Consider the following 18,959-nt stretch of genomic DNA (forward strand, 5'->3'; position numbering starts at 1 on the left):
TGCGGTGTCAGGCGGTGCGGGGCGGTGTCAGGCGGTGTGGGGCGGGGCGGTGTCAGGCGGTGCGGGGAGGTGTCAGGCGGTGCGGGGCGGTGCGGTGTCAGGCGGTGCGGGGAGGTGTCAGGCGGGGCGGTGTCAGGTGGTGTCAGGCGGCCGAGCTCCGTCACTGCTCCGCCCCGCTCCGTCACTGAGCGGCGCCGGGGTCCGCCATGGCCTCGGGGGCCGCTGCCGCCCGCCCCGCCGAGGAACCGGCGGCGCCGGAGCCTCCCGCCGAGCAGAAGCCGCCGCCGCTGCTGCCGCCTCCTCCGCCGCCGCCGCTGCCCGCCCAGGAGGAGTTTTCCTTCCTGCCGCTCGTCCACGACATCATCAAATGGTAACGGCGGGCACCGACCCCCGTGTGTCCCGAACCGCCGCCCCGCCGGCCCCGGTACCTCATCCCGGCTCCGTCCTCCTCCTCCCGGTGCTGCCGCCTGACCGCGGCCTCCCCGGAGTGCCCCGGGTGCGGAGCAGGGCTGAGGGCCCACCCTCAGCGTGGCCTCGGTCAGGGAAGGGGAAGTGGGATCCCCCTCTAACGTTGTTGTCCGTCCCGCAGCACCTTCAGGGAGCCCTGGGTGGGGAGCAGGGACCCCGTCAAATGGTGCTCACCCACCCTCAGCATCCCCAGGGGTGCTCTGGATGGGGAGTGGGGCACTGGGATCCCCTCCTAAGGATGCTCTCCCACTCCCAACATGCCTGGATGGGGAGCAGGACAGAAGGGGCCTCCTAATGATGTTCTCCAACCACCAGCATCCCTGGAGTGCTCTGGATGGGGCAGGAGGGCAATGGGGTTGCCCCTGTAGTGATGCTCTCCAGCTCCCCAGCATCTCCTTTGCCTTTTTTCTCCCAGAGGCAGTTCGTGGGAGGAGTGTCAGAGGAAGCTGGCACAGCCCCAAGTGCATCTGCACTCGGGGTCACACCAATATCTGGGTGGTGTTTGGGTGTCCCAGGCAGTGCAGGTGCTGCCATGGCCTGGGTACACTGCCCTACTCACCATTCACACCCAGGAGCAGGAGCATTGTACTTGTGCTGGGTAATTGCTCCCAATAACTCATTCATTTGGCTGATAACAGCCTCAGAAAACACAGGCAGTGCTGGGGCAGGAATGCAGCTCATTTCTGGGGAGCTGTCAAAAGGAGGGATGGCTTCTGCAGTGGTATGGATTAACTGTCTCTTTTCCCAGTTCAAGATCAGTACCATAGGGGTAAAAGGTAATTGTACAAGTGTCCTGAGAGCTGGGATGTTTCTGTCCCAGGATAAACTGTTCAGAGATGCTTGTCTGAGGTCCTGGTCCGTGAACATCCATCCAGACCAGGTCCATCCTTTCACCTGGGTATGCTGTGTGGTGAGGCAGAGGGCATGGGAAGCAGAACTCCCTTGTTGTGGGTGTAGTCCTGGCTGCCCTTTCCCTATGTGCTTGCTTAGGTTTGTGTCCTGCTGATGTTTCACTCATATCAAACACATCTGGAAGGTGAGAGAGGTTCACCCTTCACCTTCTGCAGCCTGGCACAGGAGGACTGAACACCCCCTGACACACCAGTCTGGGCACAGAACAGGATGAGAACACAACCCTTGGGGTGTCCCTCAGTGTCCCCGTTGTGCTGGAGGTGGGCAGCTGTCCCCAGCCTTGGTTCTGCCTGATCTGTCCAGACCACAGATGTGAGGCTGAGCCCATTGCCAGGTTCATACATCTACATCAGCAAAGTGGGCAGTGACCACAGGCTGAGACCTCCCAGATTCCTTTATGCCACCAAGCAGGTCATGGTGACCCACAGATGACAGTCCTAGGATATCTTGTGCCCTGTCCCACTGAGCCACCCACTCCCACCACCCAGCCACCTCCCTCAGCTTCACACATGGCATTTCCTGGGTGGCTGGAGCAGACGTGGGTACTCTGAGCAGTGCTGCAGGTGGGTAGGACCACCGAGGCAGGCAGTGGGATCTGTTGCCTCCTGTTCCTGCCAGATGGGAAGCACATTGTCCTCTAACACAGCTGCTGCTCACAGAGCCCAGCCCTGCTGTTTTGACACTGACTCAGCCATGCAGACACTTCTCCAAGGTGACTCTGCTCAGGGGCAGGGATGCAGTGTGTATATTTGTTTACATCCAAGAGCGTTACGTGCACTTCCCCTTCCCAAGAAAGTTTTCCCAGGCTGGGCTTGCTCATATTCTCCCCCTGGTACAGGGTTGCTGTCCCAGTGCATGGCCTCCACCCATAGTGGGTTTTGCTGGTGGGATGAGGAGTGCTGGGCCTGAAGAGAGCTCTTCTGTGGAGTCCATCAGCATGGGCTGGGGCTGGACCTTGGGTTGGGTCCTGTGTTGCTGTCCCAAGGCCTCCTCACCCCTGCCTGTCTGTGCCCTCACAAAACAGAGCAGCTTGAGTGGCTCCATCCAGCAGGAAAACCACACATAAAAAAAAATACCAAAAAACAACGAGCCCAAACCTGACGTAATGACTCCTTTGGATCAACCAGCTGGACAGGCAGCTGTCAGCTCTCTGTGTGGGGAAGGGAACAAGACTTGGGGGGATCTGGAGTGGGGAGGATGTCCCTCTCCAAAGCCATCCTGCTGGCTGCATTACAGGCAGTGTCAGCCTTTCCTTCTCCAGATTTCATGGGGTTGTGTGAGTCCCTGTGTTTTTCCACTGATGACCTGACTGAATGCCTGCATAATGGGGATACATTATAGAACCAGCTGCAGTTTTATTTAGAGGGAAATAATGAATATTTTGTTCCAACAGGTTTTTGAAACGTTGCTGACCATCTGGTTAAAAGTTTTGCTCTGAGATGTGTCACGATTCCCCAAAGTTATAATCAAGCACCTCTGTGCCATGGTCATGCCAAGGAGATTTATTTTTAGGTCTGGCTATTGAACGGGCTCCTGGTTTTCAAAGACCATTAGAATCCTGCTCTTGTTATTATCAGGCACCCTGGAAGCCAGGATTTGCTTTTGCCTGGAATCAGTAAAACTTCTTGCTGGTACTAACAAAGCTGAGGCAGATACTAATGAGGATTTGAGGTCAGACACTGCCTCAGACAACACTGATCCTTGACAAGCACAGAGCTGGCTGCAGAACCAATTGTGCTGCTCTTAAAAAAAAAAAGAAAAAAAAAGAAAAGGAAAAAGAAAAAAAGCTGTCGCCTCTCTTTTATTAGCTATATATCCCCAGAGTGTCACTGTAAAGCTCCAAAGTGCCATTTTCTCTTCCATCGGATACTCTCTGAGACTTTGGGGAGCAGTTTCTATTTTCCTCTGTCAGACTCTTTTGACTGCATTGAGTTTTTGTATTACAGCAGCAGCAACAGGTCACGGGTGAATCTGACATCCTTTTCCCCAGGTTTCTCCACACAACACACATATGTAATCTTACCTTCCCCAAGGAGAGATATGGCAGTTCAAACAGAGGGAGAATTCAGCCTGCTCCATGGTTGTGTTTTAGAGCTGTAGACTGTCTCCTAGCATGATTGATGTGTCCTGAGGTGACTAGGTTGTATGTTGGAAACCAGTTTGCCCCAGAGACTGCTCAGTCTGTATATCTCTCTGTGCCTGTTTTATCAGAATAGGTAGTTAGATAGCGAGGAAAAACTTCCCACTGAATTCCAGTTAAAGCTCTGGTTGCACTGGAAATGACGATTACCCCAGCAGATTGTTGACTTCCCAGCAGGAGAACTGAACAGTGTCTCCATTTTTTCTCCTCTGCAGCATGGACAAGGACAGCCAAGATGTTCACCAGGTGCTGAATGAGCTCAAGAACAAGTTCCAGGAGATGAGGAAGCTGATCAGCTCCATGCCTGGCATCAGTGTGAGCCCAGAACAGCAGCAGCAGCAGCTGCAGAACCTGCGGGAGCAGGTCAGGACCAAAAATGAACTGCTGCAGAAATACAAGAGCCTTTGCATGTTTGAAATCCCCAAGGAGTAGGAAGGGAGCAGCTCTGCTCTCTGGGTCTGACATACCTCCTCTCTTGGCTGAACAGGAGAGAAAAAAAGGTGGCAGAAGTTTACTTTTATGCTTTTTTTTTTTTTTTTTGGTAGTGTTTGCTCTGAAACGGTGTCTGTGTGGGACTGCAGGCACGTGGCACTGAACCAGGACACCGTGTGCTTGACATAGGATGGTTACAGCAGTGGTTCCCTTCAATCTGCTGTAGGACTCTGCATTAATGTATGCATCTCTTCTGTTTTCTCAGGGTGGGGTGGTTTGGGTTTTTTTCATGTTCAAGCAAGCAGGAGACGTTGTGTTTTCTCCTTGCTAAGGGTCAAAGTACCAGCTGGTTATCTTCAGCAACAAAAGGGGGGGGGGGGCTTTTCTGCAATTTTTTTCACTGAAAACTGCCCAGACATCAAAAGGGAACATAAGAGGGAAGCACGAGCTGTTTGGCCTTCTCCTGGGAAGGGTCTCTGGGGCAATTTCCAGTCTGTGTGTGTCAAAAGAGGAATGCTTGTTTTCAATTACTTTTGTATTTCTCTCCCTCGTTTTAACCAAGTGATGGTTGTGTCTGAGACGAGTAAAGATTTTGAGACTTAAATCGTCCCTCTTGTGTATTCCCTGGTGGATGTGGGTTGAGCAGGAGTGGGATGTTGGCAGCACAGGGGATTTGTGCAGCCTGGGCCCAGCTCCGTGGCCTTTTTTGAAACAGGGGGACTTGGGAGAGCAAAGCAGGGGCTGTGAGGGGTGTGGATTTCTGTAGGCTTTGGGTGCATAACTCTCTTCAGATGAGTGCAGCTTCTGAGCAGTATGTTGGGTGTCTTGTTCTTAAAAGAAAGGAAGGGCAAGCAGAATCCCAGGGCATAAATAAAAAAAGCTTTTAGTTCTCCCATACGTGACAAGTCAGGCTCAACAGGATGGGATGTTTCCACATCCAAAGTCCTCTGGGTGCTTCCCACAAGCACAAGCATTTGGCTGGCTTGAACATTTGTCTGCTGGAAGGGTCTTGAATGTTGTGTGGCATTCAGAGGGATCCAGGGACTCCCTGTCCTCTGTCCTGCTGGGATGGGACCTTGAGTCTCATGGTTGTCTGCACTGGGCTGAAAGATTGTGCAGGTAAGTGGTGGGAGAGGTGAAAACCAGTCAGTGAAACACAATATCCTCAGAAAACCAACATCCAAGGGCAGGCAGCATTTGTGCCTTCAAAAGGAGAGAAGCAAGGTCTGTTTGGGTAGGATTTCCCTTTCCTAACCCAAATGATTCTGCTTGTTGGGTGCTAGGCTGGCTGTGACTCACCTGTAACCTGGAGAGTGCTCTCTCCTGACTGGAATACGTTACTAGTACTTTCTTTGGGAAGGTGCCAGTGTGTAAACTGAATAAAGCAGAGCACCAAGATAAACAAAGCACAATGTGCACTCTTTTTATTACTGAAATTACCTTTCTGCCAGCCATTGCCTATCCCAGCTCAATAAATTCCTGTGTCTCATGTCTGGATGCTTGTTTCCCTTTTTTTTTGGTTTTGTTTTGCCAGTTGCTGTTCCTGTGAAATCAGGGCATATGTGGAGTTGGAAGAAACAGTGTTTTTCCAGAGAAATGTCTGGCACTTAGTAGAGGAAGAAGTTAACTCTCAGCTTGAATCCAAGTTTCAAATAAAACCAAAGTGGTTTGGTTTGCTGCCTCACTCACTCACCCACCTTAGTTTTGTAGCTTTGATAGAGGCTTTTTTTTTTTTTCTCCATTAATACATATCAAAAGGAGATTTGTTCTGCCACGTGGGAAGGGAGGAGGGAACAGGGGCTGAAACTGAACCGAAACAGAAGCTGGAGCCAGGGTGAGCTGTTCTTTGAAGAGCTTTGCCCTTTCCCTTTCACTTCTGGCAGTGGTTACTGCAGCTTGTTATGAGGCAGAGATTAAAAACCATCAAATGCATAGGTGACCTTTCAAGCAAAGTACTTCCTCTACTCATATTGCAAAATAAAAACAATATCCCAGCCAGACCCCCAGTGAATCACTCTCTGTTGACATCACTAGAATCTGCTTAGCTCATCAGGAAGAAAGCACAAAACACAATCAGCCCCTTTTATAACGAAATGATGTCAGTTTGCTGGGTTTCTGCTGGGAGTGACAAGCCAGTGCCCAGCGTGTCATGGGGCTGGCAGGATCGTCACTCAGTGTCACTGGAGTGAGGAAAGAGTCTTGGCTGGGTGAGCAGTTTGAGTAACTCTGAGCGTGGCCCCTGCTTTACCCCGTGTGGCAAGGGGTCGGCTGCTTGCAGAGACAGAAACCTTTGCACCAGGAGTCGGGGAGGATGGGGTAACGAGGGGGCTGAGTCTGGAGGATGTTTTTAGCACCTCAGAGCTGGGCTTGAGTCTTGTTTTAATGGGATTCGATTTGGCTGCAGGGTCAGGGGAGGAAGTGAAGGCAAAGCCAGAGGTGTTGTTTTAAAAAGATTTTATTTATTTGTAGAAAAAATAAAACATCAAGTTTCACCCACGGTAGAAACACTTGAAGATTTTTTTTGTTGTTGTTCATGTCGATGACAAACGATACCTACATAAAGTGCCTATTGTTTTCTTATTTAAAAAACCCTTCCCACTCCCTCCCACCTTCCCCAAATCTTGCAAGTCAGACAAGACAAATGTAAACAAGAATCAGTTTTTTGGTCCATTGGGGCTGTAACTCTGCAATGTCTTTGCAACAGGAGTGTCTTCTGCACGTGGTTTGCAGACACAGATGAACACACAACACAGAACCAGAGCCCGTGCACAGCTTCTCAAGTTAAAATGAAGCAAACCAAACAAAAACCAACCCCAAAGCAGGTGCTGGCAGGCCTCTGCCCTTCCTCCTGAAGGCAATGCCCAAAGCTGGGTGTTTTGGGAGGGACAGCAACACCAAGGTCTGTTGCCTTTCATGCTCATCCTCCCACCTGGCTGCCCAGCAGCTCACTGTTCCCCTGTCTCTCTGCCTGGAGGAGGTTGGGCCCAGCAACACCCGCTCTAAATCCTCCCCCTTCACATCCCTCCCTCCCAAAGTTCTCCCTCTGGAGGGGTGAAGCCTGTGAAAGTGATCCCTCAGGAGGAGGGAGGCTGGGGAAGAGGTGACCCCCTCTCTGCCCAGGTGGCCACCTGCCCAAAGTCAGTTCAGAAACGAGCATCTTTCCCCCCTCCCTTCTTTCCTTCCTTCCTTCTGTCCTTCCCCCCTTCCTGGTGGGGGGCTTCTAGCTGATCACACAGCGATCCTTCTCCTTGCCGTGGCCACCGCCGATGGCTTTCTGACGGATGTACATGAGGTCACTGTGAACGCTGGGTCGCCGGGCGAAGGGGGCCACGATGCCGTACGCCTCCTCCGTGCTGCCCCTGCCCCCATCTTTCAGCAGCTTTTTGCCTTTCAGTGCCTTCTTGTGCAGGATGTCACAGTACTGGACCGAGACCTTGCGGTGCAGGTCAGGGCTCATCTCGCTGGGCAGCTTGGCCATGGCGAAGAGCGCTTGGAACATCTGGTCCAGGCTGCTGTTCTTCTTGGCTGAGATCTCGAAGTAGGCACATTTTTTGGGGTCCCCTCCCACCAGCTGCTCGATCTCCCGGGGTTGCACCTCTCGGTAAAAGTCTCGGTCACCTTTGTTGCCGCAGATGACCAGGGGAACCTCTATGTTCTCCTTGGTTTTGTTCTTCAGGCACGACTTAGTCTCCAGGATTTGCTGCTTGAGGCGCTGCACCTCCTCAAAGGAGTCTCGGTTGTCCAGGCTGAACACAAGGATGAATACATCTCCTGGGGACAAAGAGGGACCGTGAGATGGCTGCAGGGATGGGGACACACAAAGACCCACTGCCTAAGTCATAAAGAGCCCCGGGGAGAGAATGGACCAGGCAGCACCAGGGTCCTGCATCCTCCTGTCCACCCCGTGCAGGGAGGAAAGTTGCCCACTCCGTGCACACACATAATCCCATCTCCCTCCTTTAAGGACTGGAGAAACATCTCCAAACTGGCTAAGAAAGCCTGAAACCTGCCAAGGAACACCCCCCCACACCACCACTTCCTCCTGGTTCTCCCAAGACAAGTACCTGTGAGGATGGAGAGCCGGCGCATGGCTGGGAAAGGGTGGTTGCCCGAGGTGTCCAGGATGTCGAGCTGGTAGACCTCGCCACGGATGCTGTAGAACTTGCGGTGGAAGTCCTCGATGGTGGGCGTGTACTGCTCCTCGAAGCGGCCGGTGAGGAAGCGGGAGACGATGGCGGTCTTGCCCACCTTGGAGGAGCCCAGGATGACCATGCGGTAGCAGTTCTTGGCGGGGATGCTCAGCTCGGCCTCGCTGGGACACATCTTCTTGATCATCGCTGCCAGTTTCATTGAAGCCGGCGAAGGGGCAGCTGGCACCCAGAGGACAGCAAAGGAGATGTCTGCCCGGCTGCTCAGCCCTTCTCGCCCGGCAGGAAAAGTCCGTGTAAGCTCTGCACGGCCGACGCCGCGTTATATGGAGGCGGCAGCGACCGCCCCTTCGGCGCGTCACGGCCCGGGGCGGCAGCGGCGGCGGCTGAGTCAGGGCCCGGCCCCGCTCCCGGCGCTGCCGGACCCACCCTCCGCAGCCCGAGTCGGGTTCCCGGGGCTGCACAGCCCGCTCTCCTTCGCAGCCCGGTCCCCTTCACAGCCTGGCTCGGGCTCCCGGTTCCGTTCGCAGTCCCGTTCGCGCCTCCGGGGCTCCGCAGCTCGGTGCCCCTTGCAGCCCGTTTCGCAGTTCTAGCGCTTGGCAGTCCGGTCCCGTTAGCAGCCCAGTTTGTACTCCTGGTGCTGCACAGCCCGCTTACATTTACAGCCCTGTTCGGGCTCCCGGTCCCGTTCCCGATCCGGCCGCTCTGCGGTTCAGCCCGGGCTCCCGGTGCTTTGTACCCTTTCCTCAGCAGGCGGGTTCGGGGCTCCGGGGCTGCGGTCGCCTGCAGCTGGTTCGTCCCGTCCACAGCCCGGGTCGGGCTCCCGGTCCCGTTCGCGGTCCCGTTCGCAGCCCCGTTTGTACTCCCGGTGCTGCGGCCGCTGTCCCAGCCCGCGTCCCGGTGTGTTTTGTGCTCTGTTTTACACTAACTGCCTGTGCGGGAGCGGCTGTGCGGGCGCCCGTCCCGCAGAAAGACCCCGAGAACAGGACAATGGGTGCAGCCGTACGCGGGGCAGGGGAGAATAGAGAGAAATCCCGGTACCACCGGGCTCTGCAGAGCGGGCTGGGGGCTGCTCGGTTCCCCCTTGAAGGGGGGGATGCTTGTCCCTTAACCCCAGCCACGACCCCAGCCCCAGCCGAGCACAGACCCCAGTTTAGGCAAGACCCCAGCCCAGCTCCAGCCCTGACCCCGACCCCAGCCCGGGCATGACCCGACTCCACATCAGCCCTGACCCCATTCAAGCCCCTACCCCAAACCCAGACCAGGCAGGGCCACCAGCCCCGACCCCAAACCAGGCAGGACCCCCAGCCCCGACCTCAGCCTCGGGGGGCTCTCCGCAAGGGGGCAGGCGAGGGCACAGCCGGAGGGTCGGGCAGGGATGGGCAGGGAGAGGCAGGAAGAGGCAGGGATGGGCAGGGAGAAGCAGGGAGAGGCAGGGAGAGGCAGGACACCTGCAAAACCACCATGGGGACTCCGGGCCTGGGGGCATGAGGGGCAGCTCAGGACCCTCATGCCCCTGTTGGGGCTGCCCACAGGAGGAGGAGGAAGGATGCTGAGCAGGGATGCAGGCAGCAGCACAGGCAGCAGGGCTGCTTCTGGGGCAGGCAGGGTTCATGGTGCCACTTCAGATGCTGATGAGAAAGTCTGAATCAAAAAAAAGCCTCTGAGGATTTACTAGGAAAATATAACACAACTTGGATCAAGGTGATGCTTGAATAAGGTTCAGGGGAGCTGAAGCTTCACCTGCAGCACCCAGAGGCACCACGGGGCCAGCCTGGGCACACAGACTGGTGCAGCGTGGAGTGTTTTGTCAGCACTGCTTAGGAAACGGGTCCTGCTGAACTTTTTGTCTCCCCCCAAGTGTGGTGTCACCCTTGGACATCAATTTAAACACTTCCCAAAGGTTTATGGAGGGATTGCAGCTGTGGGGCAGGAGGGAGCAGGGGTTTAAACATCCCTGCCTCTGCAGGAAAGCATCTTTCCCAGCAACGGAGACACAAGGACACTTCAGGGAGAGAAAGTGGGACAGTTTCCCGTATCTATTGATCTGTGTGTGCGAGATGGTGAAGAGGCTGAACAGCAGGTTACAAAGCACAAATGTATCACCCCAAAATAATGAAACAAAACAAAACAAAAAAGATCATTTAATCAGAGCGTTTGACGGAAAACAACAGCAAGAATGGGAAGCACCAACCTCTAGGGGACAGAAAAATCAAGTATCCCGACTGGTGTTTATTGTTAACCATAAGACTATTAATAGTGCCAGGAATGGGTAAAAATAGCCAGCTTGAAGCCTGGTGAGCAGGTAAAGCCATTTGCTCCCTCCAAAAGGATTGTTGGTGACAGTGAAGGCAGAGCAGACCATGAGGCAGATGATGCTGTGATCCTGTGGCTTGGTTCAGGGGTGTGGGGGAGCCACCCCCAAGGAGCAAAGACGGGGATCCTGGGGTGGGTGGAGGAGAGCTGATGGCTACAGAAGCTCCGGGGTGAGGATGTGGGTGCTGCCTGAGCTGTCTCAGCTCCTCACAGAGTCACAGAGTCTCCGGAGTGGAGCGTGATGAGGCATTAGGCTGAGACCCCTCAGGAAAGTCACCTTCTGGCAAAAGAAGAGCACGTTTGCGGCTGCCAGTGATGGATGATAAAGGATCCACCTCACTCCAAGGCAAAGCCTTCCCACGGTTATGACTCTGTGAAAAATCACCATCTATTTCTGACCTGACTCAGAATAGCCTGAGTCTGGAGCAGGGGCAGGTAAATCAGCATTTCCCCCCATGGCTGTCGTTCCGCCTGCGCAGGGTTTGACCCTGCCATGGATCCTCCCAATTTTGGAGGATACAGCCTCTTGCTCATGCAGCTGCTCAGCACAGTCAGAGCCCCAGGCAGGCTGCTGTGCACGAAATACAGTGACCACAGACACCTTTAATGGAAATCGAATGTCTTCAGCACAGATTCATCTCCCATTTCTTGCTATTTCACTCCCTATTTGCCCCCCTCCCCATCTTACCAGCCACCTGCCAAGGAACAAAACCCACTCAGCGGCCATGAGCAAGTGTCTGAGGAAAAAGAAATTCCACGAAAGTCACACAAACATCCCGGCAACAGAACATGCAGCTCCCCAGGGTTTGCCTTGGACGAACTGTGCAAGCAGCAAAATAAAGCTCACAGCAGCATCAGCCTCTGCAAAAATGTAGGAAGCAAAATGTACCAGGAGGCAGGAGGGTGCACGGTGCCACCCAGCCTGGGGACAGGTGATCTGGGGGGTACTTGGAAAAGAACAATTACATCAGAACATGTCTTTGATTTCTGAGCATGCTGTGGAGCTGGGAAGCATCATCCCCCCAGGGCTGAGCTGGTCTCAGTTCACAGCTGGGTGCTCCGGGTCCAAGTGGTAAAAAAGCCAAGACTGGAAGAGCCATTTGTGCCTTTCCACACCTGCCCAGCACACACAGACCCCACGGCATGTCCCAGGCCACGGAGAGGAGCACACCCAACACCAGCTCCTTATCTTTGCCACTAAAATGCTTTGTGTCTCACCAAGGGCTTGTTCCCTGCTCAGCTGCATGCAGCATTCCCTGGCTCTGGAGCAACTACACACAGGGAGCCAAGTCTGCTCCCCAGCCTGGCTTTCCTGGCTCCCCAATTCCTACTTTTCTACCCCAGAATAGGGACCTGTTCTTCTGACAGCGAAACAGCCCCCTGGGTGCTGCTCGTTAGCCCCTCTCACTAATAAGCAGTGAGGACTCTGCCTTTTCCAGCAGCTGCTGGGGTCTTGTGAGACCCCAAATCCTGCCCTGACTGCTCCTCTGGAGTGGGAGAAGGATCAAGGGGCTGGAGGAAGAGGGGAGCATTAGGTAGGGAACGGAGGCTTCAGATATAGCTCTTGCTTGTCCCCTGGGGGGAAAGTATCTGATTAAATCAAGATGCAGCATCCAGGGTTGCTATTCATTCTCTATATTATTAGCTTGTCTCATTTTATTAAATCCCCTTTAAGGCTTTTCAAAAGGAGCACATAATTCACAACGTATAATTTTTCCCAGATGAGATGTGATGCAGAAGCGGCTGCTCTGTCACTGGGGAGCAGAGGGGGTGGGTTTATTTGTTTCCTTCCTCCACCCCCTACTTCTTTTGCAACACTTTTAATGTCTTGATTCCTTTTAGCATTTGGGATTTGATTAACAGAGACTTTGAAAGCCTGAGAAATGTCTCAAATCCCCAGTTCCTTGAGACATCCAGGCAAGGGATGGTGAGAGTTCCCTTGGTGATGCCATCCCCAAACCCTGGATGCAGCTCCAGGGGCAGCCTTGTGCCATGCCGTGGCCTCCAAACCTCCTCCATCTGTTCCTTTTCCCATCTTTGGTGTTTGATTGCTGGAATAAACTTGCCAAATAAAGAGGAACAGGGCTGAGCACCTGGATCGTGGATCAAAGCTGGGGAAGTGGAGATTTGCTCAGTGCTGTTGCTTTCCTTACTGGTAGCAAAAACATGTGTTGGATGGGCCAAGGTGACATGAACCCATCAGAGATAACCCCAAGGTGTATCTGGGCCAGGAAGTCTGTGTAGAACTGGGGTTCCCCAAGATGAGGGCACCTTGGTAATCCTCCACTCCCGGTTTCCATCCCACCTCACACCATCCTCTTGCCTGCGGCTGGCTCAGAGGCAGCAGCCAGCAACCTGCATGGACAAAATAATTTATTTACTTGTCCTGGACGTGTCCCCGAAGTCCAGCACTTTCTGCTCCTTTCCATAGAGCGGCAGCGTCGCTGGGATTAGAGACAAATGTCACCTGTAACCGGAGAGCGACGGGGCTTGGAATATAGGGCACGGGGGAGAGGGAAGCGGGGTGACCCCAGCGGACACCGCGACAGATTTCAGGAGGGTTCCCATGGAAATAGCGGCAGCCGACGGGGCTGTAGGACAAAAATACGAACCCAAGAGGAGACGGGGAGCCGGAGCTGGCAGAGGGAATTGCAGCCGGTGTCAGGGCTTGGAGCCCGGAGACGTTTTGTGTTTGGATCCTGCACCCGTCCCGGCTGCTTCGGCCGCGAGGTGGGGAGGGGGCTGAGGCATGGGCTGAGGGGTGTTGGGAGGGTTGGGGTAGGCAAGGGCTGAGCCCCGCTCGGTGCCCGAACCCAGGCTCCCGGAGGTTCCGGAGGATGCTGAGTCCCCGGCGCAGAAGCAGAGCAGAGCCCGGCTCCGGCAGCGCCTTCCCGGGGAGCTCTGGCAGCTCCGCCCCTCTCCTGCCATCCCGGTTCAGCCAGGAGCCATCCATCAGGGAACAGTTCCCCTCCGAGGAGAACGCAACATGGAAAGAAGCAGCACATTCCTACCAGCCTTTAATTGATGTTTTTGTTTGTTTGTTTTGGAAATAAGATCCAAGGAGGATGCAGTGCTGCGTGGCCAACACTCCGGGCTGTCCCGGGGCATTTTTTAAATTATTTTATTTTTTTTAGTTTTTAATTTTTTAGCACGGAGATGAAAGGAAACAGCCTCGTCGCTTTGTCCTCTGGCACATGGCGGGGGCTCCGTGCGTAAAGCCCCCCCGCCGGTGGGAGGGACGGGGTGGGTTGGATGCCGTCTCCTTGCTGTCCCCGGCAGAGGTGATGTGAAGGGCAGGGGACACGGTGGGACAGGGGGGCTGCTGATCTCCCAGCCCTGGGGTAATTTTGGGGCATTTCCTGGGCAACCCCAAGAAGGGGCTATCTGCACACACAGGTCCCCAACCCCCCGTGCCCGACAGGAGCCTCCCAGCAGTTCTCATGCAGCTCAAAGGGCTCTGCAGGGATGGGATGGATCCTGCTCCTGCCTTGGGCTCCAGCACTTTCATTTCTTTGTGACCACTGAAAGCCACCAAAGCCCCAAGCCCCGTTTCTCTCCCTATTCCCAAACTGGAAAAGTGCAGACTCAGCAAGCTGGACCTGGCAGGATCCCAACGGGAACTGTGACTCCACCATTGCCTGGATTGTGTGTTTATTCTCTGTTCCTGGTTAACAGTGTTTGTTTGCCACGTAAGGGCTGGTGGCTGTCCTGCCCCTGGGGGAAGGCAGGGCAGCTTTGCTGGGCCAAAGCAAACATGGGTGTGGGGTTACAGATGGTCAAAATGGAAGGCAAAGCCTCTGGGGATGTGTTCTTGGCCCTGATGTCCCCGACATCCCATTGCCATCAGGGAACTTAGGCAATTCTCTAGATGAAGCCTCCCATGGGTATGGAGCTGATCCCATGTCCTGTGCCCATCGCTGGAGCAGTTTGGGTTTGTATGGATGACTCCCCCACCTCCAAAAAAAGTCCTGTGCAGCTTCAGGGGGGGAGATCCATGTGCTGGGAATCCAGATGAGGCCACACGGAGAAATCCCATGTGGAGAATGAGGGTTGGCACAGGCACTGCTGGGGGCTGTGTGGAAGGACAGGGTGACCAGAGGCAGCAGGGTGCAATGGACTTGGTGACCTGGCTGTCCCTACCAGCCAGGGGTTGAGATTTAACCAGTTTCTCCTTTCCTGGTGTTTGCTCTGGAGACCCATCCAGAACATCAAGGGAGGTGTTATCTGTGGCATCTGCACTCAGCCTAATGTGAGGCATTTCCCAAGGCTGCAAACAAACCCCCCTGCCAAGCTCAGATGGGCCCAGCAAGCCCCACACTGGATTTTGAAGTCATGAAGTTCTGAAAGTGGACCCATGACCACATTTCCAGGGATGCCACTTGGTGCTGAGCCTCCCTCTGAGAGCCAGAGAGATGTGCCTATCCACATGGGCACAGTGCTGGGGCTGCAACTGGCTGGGGGTCTGAGGGTGCAGGTCTCTCCTTTGGAGACAGCACAAGTCCCATGTCCTGACCTGGAGCCCATGGGATCCATTCCTGCATCAGTGCAGGATAAGACCCATCCACAGCCAGGAGCTGGCCCTGGGGATGAGGAGAAATAGCTCCAACATCACCAATGCTTTGTGCTCAGCCTGAAGGTCCTGTCCCCACTCTCTATAATCTCAAATTCTTAGAAATATTAGGTAACTGGAGAGGAATCCAATTTTTTTTCCTTACAGCCAGTCAGGATCTCTTAATCCCTTGTTGTTAAACACTAAAAAAACCAATATAAATAATTGTCTCTCCATGTTCCCCCTGCAGCTCCGGTGAGCAGCACAGCACTGCTGGGAACTGGTCCTGTCCAGGGCCAACCCTCCTGCCAGAGGGAGAAAGGAAGGCTTGGGCCTCATGAGATTGCCTTGAACATCCCCTTCCAGCTCTCAGCTTTGCTTTAGGGAACAGAGCAGACACCTCAGAAACGTCAAAATGCAGCTTTAAGGCAGCCAGAACCAGCTCTGTGAACACAGCCACACGTTAATCTGTGCTGGCTGCTGCAGGAAGAGCTGCTAAAACTGGGGATAAATCTGGCATGGCCCCAGAAAACCCCTTGTGCAGTACAAAGGGGACATGGAGCAGTGGGGAAGTGAGAAAGGTCAGGTTTGAAATGGAGGATCCAGGGGGAAAGTTTGGGAAGGTGGTCTTGGCAACAGCACCAAACCCCTGGGCTTCTGGGATGCTGCAGGAGGGGAAGCAGCTCTGTACACCCATTTTGGGGGGGCTGATGGTGGGGATGGGTGTGATACAACTGAGGTCCCCCCAGCCTCGTGGTGGGGACAGGGAAAAGGGTACATGTTCCCCAGACTGGGAACAAGATGGCACTAATAAAGCCCACGCTGCGTTCCTGTTAAGAGTAATGCTTCCCAAAGAAGCACGTGTCTCTTTGGTAAATACTGATTTCATCTATCAACAAATCTGAATTTATTGACATCAGAGACTTTGAGCCAGGACTGGCAACTCTGACATAAACTGAATAATGCAATGTATCCTCTCCTTGGCGGTTGCTATGGGTACTGGACTGTTTTAGCCTCCTTCTCTAAACATTAACTGTGAAGGGGATGTGGAAACTTATCTAAAAATAAAATACGATGCCCAAGACTTTAAGAAAAAGGTAGTTGAGATGGCAATAAAAAAAAAAAAAATCCTCATGCAGTGGTTCTGAAGAAGGGAAACACAAACATGGCATCTGTGAGCCCAGACGAAGGACAGGGGGAGGTTGGACTGAAAAGAAACCAACACTTTTAATTCCTGGTGAGCAAAGCTCCAAGGGTGAATTACAACATGCAAAAGTAAAAGGAAATTGAACCGTTTCGTGGAGGTGACACTGAGAAAAGGGAGGATCCTTTCCTGTGGAGGGGATGATGCGATGCTGAGATGTGGAGCCGCGTTCCAGGGGCTCCACACTGCCTTTTTTGGGGGGGCCTTTGCAGTTTATTTCTCAAAACTGTCTGGGAATCCATAAACACTGAGCCTGGGTTTGAAGCATCATCCTTGGGATCTTCCCGTTTGGGGCAGGATCCAGCACTGGGACTCTCCAAAGCTGGTGGCAGGGGGGCAGATCTGTACCTGGCTGCTGCCAAGTGCAGAAAGCAGGAGCAGCCCCTTTCCCTCCTTCCCACCCACCACCCTGTCAGGCAGTGAAAAATAGCTGGAAGGCACCGGGTGGTGGGGAAAGTAGGACACTCACGTGGCTCCTGGGGAAAAGAAGGGGCTGGGTGGGTGTGGAGGGGGCTGGGACATTGATATGGCCAAGGATGGGCTAGCTGCAGGGTGAGGATGAGGACTGAGTCTTCTCCTTGGTCTTCTCCATGATGGGGTTCCTCCACGGGACAGCTGCCACCCCTCCATCCCATCAGGTGGTGGTTTAGGTTTCAGGCACCTTTCTTGGAGTCTTTGCAAACAGTACAGAGAGGCTGCAGGGAAACATGCACAGGTGAGAAACCACAGCTCTGGCTTGGGAAAGTTTCATTCTTCTGGAAAAGAGGAAGGGTAGTGTTGGGTTCACAGCAGGTTTTGTTGTTTTTGAGTTTGCAGTAGTTTCCTTTCCTCCTTCTCTAGCTGTGTCCAAAGACTTCAGGGGCTCCTTTGCCTTCTCCAGGTTTTTGTTTGCTTCTTGTGGCTCTTCAGCAGCATTTTAGGTGATCTTCAGGACCAGCTGGAGCTTCCCTGTGTTCAGAGCTTGCTTACAAAAGGCCCCCGGTGTCTCAATTGTTACTCTGTTTACCTGCCAGTCCAGGGCTGGCATTGAATTACTGCAGATTTCTAATAATTGGTGGCCAAGAAGAGGTTGAGAGGTCCCGTGCCATGTGGCTCTTGGGACACCATTGCCTTCATGGCAGGAGCTGCAGTAACCTGGGCAATGGGGACAGAAACCTGGGGACAGGGACCTCCAGCTCCTGCAGGTTGCAGTGAGGAGGTGCCACCACACTTGGGTTGGTTCTCTGATTGCTTCCAGTCCTGCATGGTGCTCAGTTGGCTCATTAAGGGTTGCCAGGCTAATTAGTAGGATACATCTCAGTAGGAAAAGGGGCAATTTGGGCAGTGTGGGGACTGGAAAGACACCGTGCCAAGGGAGCCAAGACACTGCTCTGCAAAAGACAAAGAGACATGAGCCTGCTGGGGACCTCACGGGGGTCACAGCATCGTTGTGCTGCCAAAGCCTCCTCAGCACTGTCTGCTCCTCCAGCCTCTCCAACCGATGCTCTGGGGGATTCCAGGGGAGCATTTACCCCCAAGGAAAGGAGCCTGGGCAGGAACATACACTTCTGCAGAAACCTTTGGTTCCAAAAAGCCATACCAGGCTGGGGGTGAGCGGGCACAAGCCCATGTGCAGTATGCTCGTGGCTGGGGCATGCAGCTGCCTGGAGCAGGGATGTCCCATTTCCCTGAGGGTTGGTGGGGCACACACAGCCTCCTGCATCATCCCTGCCACTCACTGGAGCACCTGCCATGGCTAATAGCTGCTTTTTTTCTGCCCACTTTAGGCCAAGCCTGGAGGCTTGAAGCTCCCCAGCAATCTTCCCTCGCACTGACGTTCAAAACAATTTGGGGGTTGTGCCAAGACAAAACTGCTGCTGTATGAAGCCTTCCTGCCTGGGTTTTTGTAGAGATTTGAAGCTCAAATCACTTGAGAAGTGCAGGAAGGGCTCTGGAGGAGGAGCAGGGACAGGCAGGGGCAGGTGGTGCTCCCAGCTCCATCTAACGTGCTTAGAGGTGGGGGAGCCCAGCAAAGCAGCCCCTCTTGCCAAAACACCCACAGGCAAACATACCTGTGGCTACTTCTTCTTCACTCCCTTCTGTTTCTGCCGATAGATTTCCTCTGTGAAAGGCCTGTGGTTGGGAGGATGGGAATTTGGGGAGAGATGGGGCAGAGACATAAGAGAGGAGCAAAAGAAGGGGGGAAGGATTAAAATCAAGACTATTGTGTGCTCTCCTTTGGGCCCAGAAACTCTGTCCTTCCCAGGCTGGCACAACCTGGCTATTCCTGTGCCATGATAGCCCTTGGCTTGGTCTCTCTGGACCATGGAGCAGCTCCAACCAAGCTGCTCCCACTCAGGACCATCCCTATGCTGAGCAGGATGAGGCTCAAGACATGCTCAGACTTTCCCTGCACACAGGCCAGCCTCAGCTCTCCTTGCATCTCCTCCTCCCGTGCAAACACAAAAGTCCTTCCACTGCTGAAGTGTAACTGCTCCTTCTGGGAATAATCCTGGGCTGTTCTGTCCCAGGCTGCCAGGTGCAAAACACCAGAGAAGCCCATCCAAGAAATGACAAAATGCAAGCTCTTCCTGAAGGGTCTCTTTAGGTGATACACTATGTCCTCTCACTGACTTCCTTATTACTCTTGTATAGACAGAACAAATGGAAAGAGGAAAGAAAAATAATCTCATTTTGATAAAAATAAACAAATGCATAAATGTTCCTAGAACTCAGCAAATAGTTTCAGAGAGGAATCTGCCCATTATCAAAACACCTAAAAAACAATCCTCTGTTTTCCTTCTTCCCTGC

General features: G+C 53.7%; 3 protein-coding genes and 1 long non-coding RNA gene across 7 annotated transcripts in view; 2 read left to right on the forward strand and 2 right to left on the reverse strand.

Moving 5' to 3' along the window:
* The first annotated feature begins 191 nt into the window (after window positions 1-191).
* On the forward strand, window positions 192-4,556 carry MED9 (mediator complex subunit 9). The gene is made up of 2 exons (XM_030459912.1): window positions 192-370; window positions 3,736-4,556. Exons 1-2 carry the CDS (start codon window positions 207-209, stop codon window positions 3,950-3,952), a joined length of 381 nt encoding a protein of 126 aa, XP_030315772.1. The 5' UTR covers window positions 192-206; the 3' UTR covers window positions 3,953-4,556.
* Window positions 4,557-7,144: 2,588 nt separating this feature from the next.
* On the reverse strand, window positions 7,145-8,402 carry RASD1 (ras related dexamethasone induced 1). Its single transcript, XM_008498886.2, has 2 exons — window positions 8,017-8,402; window positions 7,145-7,723 (listed from the first exon to the last, which is right to left on the reverse strand). Exons 1-2 carry the CDS (start codon window positions 8,300-8,302, stop codon window positions 7,173-7,175), a joined length of 837 nt encoding a protein of 278 aa, XP_008497108.1. The 5' UTR covers window positions 8,303-8,402; the 3' UTR covers window positions 7,145-7,172.
* Window positions 8,403-13,054: 4,652 nt separating this feature from the next.
* Window positions 13,055-13,492, forward strand: LOC115599191. The gene is made up of 2 exons (XR_003988199.1): window positions 13,055-13,146; window positions 13,234-13,492. It is a non-coding gene; the product is annotated as an uncharacterized LOC115599191 (long non-coding RNA).
* A 2,673-nt stretch (window positions 13,493-16,165) lies between these two features.
* The window catches only part of PEMT (phosphatidylethanolamine N-methyltransferase), a 40,331-nt gene continuing 37,537 nt past the window's right edge, over window positions 16,166-18,959 (reverse strand). For 2 of the 4 annotated variants that reach the window (XM_030460233.1, XM_030460236.1), the window contains exons 7-8: window positions 18,221-18,281; window positions 16,166-17,539 (exon numbers count right to left, since the gene is read on the reverse strand). In XM_030460233.1, the coding sequence (XP_030316093.1) occupies window positions 18,227-18,281 (55 nt within the window). In that variant the 3' untranslated portion in view covers window positions 16,166-17,539; window positions 18,221-18,226. The remainder of the gene's footprint in view (window positions 17,540-18,220; window positions 18,282-18,959) is intronic. The other 2 variants (XM_030460234.1, XM_030460235.1) reach the window with 2 other exon arrangements.

This window comes from Calypte anna, chromosome 14 (assembly GCF_003957555.1).
Source record: "Calypte anna isolate BGI_N300 chromosome 14, bCalAnn1_v1.p, whole genome shotgun sequence".
Taxonomy (NCBI): Eukaryota; Metazoa; Chordata; class Aves; order Apodiformes; family Trochilidae; genus Calypte; species Calypte anna.

Coding starts and splice junctions, on each gene's coding strand:
- MED9 (XM_030459912.1), top strand. CDS start 207: ATGGCCTCGGGGGCCGCTGCCGCCCGCCCCGCCGAGGAACCGGCGGCG. Junction 371..3,735: donor GTCCACGACATCATCAAATG/GTAACGGCGGGC, acceptor TCTCCTCTGCAG/CATGGACAAGGACAGCCAAG.
- RASD1 (XM_008498886.2), bottom strand. CDS start 8,302: ATGAAACTGGCAGCGATGATCAAGAAGATGTGTCCCAGCGAGGCCGAG. Junction 7,724..8,016: donor CCGGCTCTCCATCCTCACAG/GTACTTGTCTTG, acceptor CTTTGTCCCCAG/GAGATGTATTCATCCTTGTG.